The sequence below is a fragment of the Onychomys torridus genome, chromosome 1 (genome assembly GCF_903995425.1).
Source record: "Onychomys torridus chromosome 1, mOncTor1.1, whole genome shotgun sequence".
In the NCBI taxonomy this organism is placed as follows: Eukaryota; Metazoa; Chordata; class Mammalia; order Rodentia; family Cricetidae; genus Onychomys; species Onychomys torridus.
In genome coordinates this window covers 110,510,108-110,516,107 of record NC_050443.1, presented here as the reverse complement: position 1 = coordinate 110,516,107, position 6,000 = coordinate 110,510,108, and the positions used below count along the sequence as shown (strand labels likewise).

The window sequence follows — 6,000 nt, the reverse complement described above, 5'->3', positions numbered from 1 at the left end:
TGAACATAGTGCTGGTGTTTGCCCTGGTCTGTCTGCTCCCACTGGAGAAGAAGAAACTCTCCTTGACATCTATTGGTCCCCATGTCTTAATTTCTTAAAGGGGTCAGAGCAGGTAAGAAGTTCTGTAGCCTTGCCCCTCAGTGGCTCTAGCAAGTGGCAGGGTCAGGGTTTGAACCTAAGAACCTGTTTGGGACCTCCTCTTTCTACCCACTTTGGATCCCTTACCAACAAAAGCTGAGTCAAAGGCGGACTGTTGAGGCCACGTTTATTGAACCATTAGTTTGTGCTGTGCACTGGGCACAGCACATTCAAGTCTGTCTGTCCATCCTAACTCCAGCACATTCAAGTCTGTCTGTCCATCCTAACTCCAAGGTACTCTCTATGCCGCAGCCTAGACTGTAGAGGTGGACATTTCTGCTCTGTGGGAGGGTATCTTCAGTTTCCTGAGAGCTCCCCAGCCCATGTCTGGGTAACTCATGGGGACAGGAAGAACAGTGGGCTGGCATTGTTTCCTGAGGGAAGCGGGAGGGGGCAGACTGCTCATCAGTCACTCTGACTGGGGCCAGGGAGGGCTGTGAGTGGTGGGCAGGCTGGCTCAGCTCTGGGCTTCCCGCATTGTGCAGGGCAGGCCCCTGAGTTTTCTGCAGGCTCCTCACTCACATCAGAGAGTTCAAAGAGGAGTCAACATGCCTCATCCAATTGGATGGTACCAATTAAAGGCCCACCTACCAATGGTGACTGAAGGAATTCAGGGACTCAGGGGGACCTTCCAGCCCATGTCTGAGGGTTTCATTTTCTGGAAGCCTGACAGGTCTCTTGTACCTTCCTGGAGGTCACTAATGGAAATATGACATGGGCCAGGGAGGGGAGCAGGCGATATAGGTAGGGAACAAACCTCCACCCAGAGGCTGGGGAGGGAGGAAGGCTGACAGGGAACTAGTAGAGGGATGCTGAGGAAGGGGAGGGCTGGCTCTGGCCAAGGGACAAGCATCCCAGAAATGCCTGCACCTGCCTATGCCAGCAGTGGGCAGAGGGCAGAGGGCAGGGCCAGCAGAGCTTTGGGTAGCCTGGGGCCTCGAAGCGTGGGGGAGGGGAGCACAGTGGTGGAAAGAAGTGTGGGCACAGGGTGGTGCACTTGTCCACTGTCCCTGAAGGCCTGTCACTTGTCCATGTGCTGCAGCAGCAGGTCCACAGCCTCCGCAAGGTTGTCCACGTACCCGTCAGCCTTCACTTCCGGATGATGCTCATCGCTAGGCCTGGAAGACAGGACTGTAGATTAGTGTAGTAGCATATGATCCATTTTTGTTATTACTGTACACTAGAGCCCAGGTAACATTATAAAGAAAAGATATTTGTGTAGTTCCATATTTTAGAGACTGAAAATCCCACATGAGTCCCTCACTTAGGCCTCGTGGAGAACAGAAGGACAATGTCATGGAGGGAGCGTGGTACAAGAGAGTGTTCAGGAGTCAGGCTAAAAACTCGCTACTAAGCAGGTGCTTCCTCTCAGTGCCTACAAGAACCACCCCTACTCCTCCTGAAAACAGTAACTCAGTGACCTTCTCCCAGACCCTAAGTCGTTCAAGGTCCCACCATGTCCCACATGATCACTGGGTACCAAATCTCCATCACACAAGCCCTTGGGGGAACAAACCACACTCAAACCTTTGCAGCCAGAGACCCTACAATGGCCTCCTGAAGCCACTGCCTGCTGGCCACAGTGAACCTTCCTCCCAGCATGTAGCATGGGCCTGGCTTTACCCTGAAGAAACCTCTGTGCTGTCTGCTTTGCCAGGCAGCCAGGGCTGTGGCTCCCACTGTGCCCTCCTCTGCAATCTCACTAGGGCACACACACACACTCCTGTCCACCACTCCACTGTCTGTGGTTAGAGTACTGACAATCAGAACTCTTCCCTTCCCTGATGCTCTGGAGTGCCATGTGCTGCCCAGTTCTTGGAGGCCACTGCTGCCTCACAGGGATGCCAGGGGCTCTTCCTGGCAAAGCTATTCTCTGACTGGGATGCTGAGGACTAGGACCTCGCCTAAGCCTTTACCCATTATCTGTCCACACTTGCAGTCTGGCTGGACCCTGAGCTGGTGCAGAAGCCTGGACACTCAATGAGGTTGAATCTTGAATTCAGAATGGACTCTTGAGCAGACAGCAAGACTGGGGAGGGGCAGGGTGGGCTCATCTTCACAGTCCTCTGAAGATGTGTGGGCCTCATCCCAGGGACCATGGGCAGTCTTGCCAGGGAAGTGAGTCAGAGTCTCGTCTTGGCCACCAGAAAGCCCCTTCCTTCCCGCTGTCCCCAGGCTCCATGGCTTCACGCTGCTAAGCAGTCAAGTGGGGTGTGGCAGGAGGAGGGCTAGCCTCTGCAAACCTCCCACTGCTAAGGGACATGTTGCTGGGATTACCCTAGGCCTGACTTACACATCCTTGGAACTGTGTCAACCGGCAGTAGACCCTCAAGCCTCCACCCAGCCTGAAGGAAGTGGTTCAGTTGTCTGAGAATAGCTAAAACCCATGTTGTCCTTTTCAGATAGTAGATTCTGACAATTCTAGAATACTAGCTTGGAGGTCACATCCTGGTTGGAAGGGGTTTTCCTGTAGCTGCCAAGGCCCTGAACTAGAAGGAACCAGAGGAGCCTCTCTCCACAGGGAGGGTTGAGAAGAATAGCCTGGCTCCACGTTCACAGGAGGAGGGTCTGTGCAGAGAAGGAAAGGAAACAGCCAGGATTTGAGGGTATGATGGGTAGCCAGAAGGTCAGGGAGTTTGTGAAAGGGTCCAAGGCCTGAGTTCAGCTTTTCATTGTGCTGGGGATGATGCAGGATATCTGTCTGCAGCAGCTCGCCCCAGCCCTCGGATCCTGTCTAGAAGTGGGGCAGAAGCAGCTTTGCCAGCCGTCACCTGGGTACTGTCTGGAATCTGGGGCTTAAGGGCTTACCTGGGAGAGGCCCTCTTCTCTCCCCGCACAGCAGCCTGTGGTAGGTCTCACAGAAGCTGCATGATCAGGTCAGCCTCCACCGTCATGGCTGCCATCCTACCCTCTGGTGGATTCCTCACAAGGGAGAGGGGGTAGTTTCTGGCCAGGCCATGATGGTTCCTTCCAGCTTGCCCCTGCCCCTGCACTGGATCCACTGGAATTCCCTTCAGTCTGGCCTCCTTCCCTCTCTCCTGCAGCCAGGGATGTTCCAGGATGCTCACCTGCTCTGGCCTCTCCCTTGTATAAACTGCCGAGTGTCTTAAATGCCCGCAGCACAGACCCTCAGCAGAGTTCCATCCCGCCCCGACCCCTCCACATGACAGTCACCAGCCTCAGACATTCCCCACACTTAGAGGCCATTGTCCATGCTAAGTTTTAGAATTCTTCAATCCACCCTTCCTCCCTTCCTTCTTGAGATGGTCTCACTTGGTAGCCCAGGTTGCCTTCAAACTTACAGCAATCCTCCTGCATCAACTGTTAACCACTGCCTTTCTTTAGAATGCTCAACCTCCTCCACCCCCAGACAGGGTTTCTCTGTGTAGCCCTGGCTGTACTGGAACTCACCCTGTAGACCAGCCTGACCTCAAACTCAGAGATCCGCCTGCCTTTTCCTGAAAGGCGTACACCACACCACCTGGCCTAGAATGCTCTTGAAATTTGCTCTATGGGAACTCCTACATACCCTTCAAGACTCCACTCACTGGAGTCCCTACTTCTGACTCTCACTGTCTACAGAGTGTGGTACTCTCTGAGCATACAGAGCTTGTCCCCTGTCCCACTATGACTGGACAACACCCTGCTTCTCCACCTGTGCTGGGTATGCTTCCTAGAGGAGGGGTGGAGTTGCTCACCCTCTTGTCCCCCGTGCAGGGTTGGCCCTCAGCATCACCCAGGAAGTAGCTACCACCCAGTGAATGAACAAAGGGCTTGGGAGGCAGGGTGCTGCCTGTCATTAGCTATTCCTCCCCCACACGCCCCAGGAGCTGAGTGCAGGGAAGGGCTGAGAAAGGACAGAAACAAGGCGGTTCTGTGCATGCAGCCCACGGGCCAGCTTCACAGCGATAGGCTTTGTACCCAGTGAAGGAAAATGGCACAGGGACCCAAGCAAAGAACTCCAGCAAGGACAGCCTCCCGCTACCTCCACCTCCAGGGCACACAGAGGGCAGGAGCCTGTCGAAGGCCTCCTCAGGGTCAGCACTGCCAGGGGATTCGCTCTTGCTTTCTTCCAGTTATTGCCTGCTCCCCAAGAGGCAGGGCAGGGCTCTCACGACTACAGGGAGGCATCCACTGCTTTGGACCAGTTGGGCTGGCTGCCCCTGGCTGAGGCTAGGTCCTGGGGCTGCCCAGGGACAGAGCATTCAGTGACCTGGGAACTGGCATGGGATAGCGATGCCAACTTTAGGCCACTGTGATGCAGCTGGAGGACAGAGGGTATCGCCTCATGGGGCCAGATGCAAAGGGCATTTTTACATCTGAATGTGGGTGGGGAAGGAATCTGAACTACCCGGGAGCCTGGAAACCAGAGACTGGCTCCCACAAAGGCCAGGAGGATGGGGCTGAGAGACCTACCTCCTCTGGTCTATAAATCCAAGCTGTTCTGGAAGCCAATAGGGGACACCTCTCTACTGGGCATGTATTCAAAGGCTTCCTGCTGTCTACCTGCTGGCTCAGAACACACACGGTCAAGTTCCCTGGGCTCCAGAGGAGCAGGCAAGAGGCCAGGTCATCTTAAACCCACCAGTAGCCAACCCCTGGCCTGTGCTGGGCTGCTGGCTGGTACCTGAGGGTCAGTGATCTCCCAGGAGTGTAGCTGGGTGGTTTGCATTGGACATAATTCTCAGGCAAATGTTCCTCTTCCTCTTGTTTTCTGTTATATAGTCCTAGGTTCTGGAGGTGGGTGGGGAAAGTGTGCCCAGAGTTGAGTGTTCCTGCCCTGTCCCTTGGGAAAACACTGGGTCAGACTGATTATGAACATACTTATGTGGACATCCTTCCCATGGAGCTCATGTCCTCATTCAGCTGAGGCCTCCCTGGTGTCCACTGCACTTAAGGCCTGGTGTCTGAGAGACATAAAAGGGATTTATTCCTGTCACAGCCCTTGGAGGGCTGGGCCTGCCTGTACCTGAGTTCACGGTACCTTCAACCTTGGGCACCAGCGCTTGCTCTTGTACCCTTGCCCAAAGCCTGTATCTCCAGCACTGTCCCTACCTGACACCTGCTAAAGCCACCATGGACAAGGCTCCATCAGGATTCTGCATTGGCCTGGAGCAATCTGAAGGTTGGCCACACATCAAGGATGAAGGCCATCACCCAGCTCTAAGCTCCAACAAGAGAGGCTGGCCAATGGCAGGCCTGGAAGAGTCTTCCTGAGGCCTCTACTGAGGTATCTTAGTCATTGCTCTATAGCTGTAGAGACACCATGGCCAAGCAGCACATAAAAGAAAGCATTTTGAGGCTGGAGAGATGGCTCAGTGGTTAAGAGCACTGACTACTCTTCCAGAGGTCCTGAGTTCAATTCCCAGCACCCACATGACAGCTCACAGCTGTCTGTAATTCTAGTTCCAGGGGACCCAACACCCATGGAGATAATAATTATACCAAGGGGCATAATTTTTTTTTAAAGAAAGCATTTAACTGGGGGCTTTCTTATAGTTTCAGAAGGTTAGTCCATGATCATTGTGGGAGAATTCCTACAGAGCTCTACCTGGTCTGGTTCCAGAGTGTTAGCACCCAGCCTTAATCTACCTTGCGTTTCTCTTGTTACCCTCCGTGTGAATCTCCTCTGAGAGTTTGGCTGAAGGTGCAAAGCCTATGCAAGTTTGGTGGAAGAGCCCGGGACAATGCAGGGTTTCTTCAGCTGTTACTTTGCACTTGGCACTGTCCCTTTGGGAAGCTTAGATGAGAGGTGTTGGGATGTGAAGATGAACTTGTTGAAGGGTGTAAACTGGAGAAGAGTAAAAGGGGTCTTTGCGGAGCTACAGCGGACTGGTCTTAGAGACGAACATTCGTGCAGCT

At 53.8% G+C, this 6,000-nt stretch overlaps 1 protein-coding gene across 2 annotated transcripts in view; it reads right to left on the bottom strand.

Annotated features, from left to right (window-relative positions):
- Positions 1-248: 248 nt before the first annotated feature.
- LOC118585682 (phospholysine phosphohistidine inorganic pyrophosphate phosphatase) overlaps positions 249-6,000 on the bottom strand; it is a 97,930-nt gene continuing 92,178 nt past the window's right edge. The window contains exon 7 of one of the 2 annotated variants that reach the window (XM_036190546.1): positions 249-1,256. In XM_036190546.1, coding sequence (XP_036046439.1) covers positions 1,160-1,256 — 97 coding nt within the window. In that variant the 3' untranslated portion in view covers positions 249-1,159. The remainder of the gene's footprint in view (positions 1,257-6,000) is intronic. The other variant, XM_036190631.1, reaches the window with a different exon arrangement.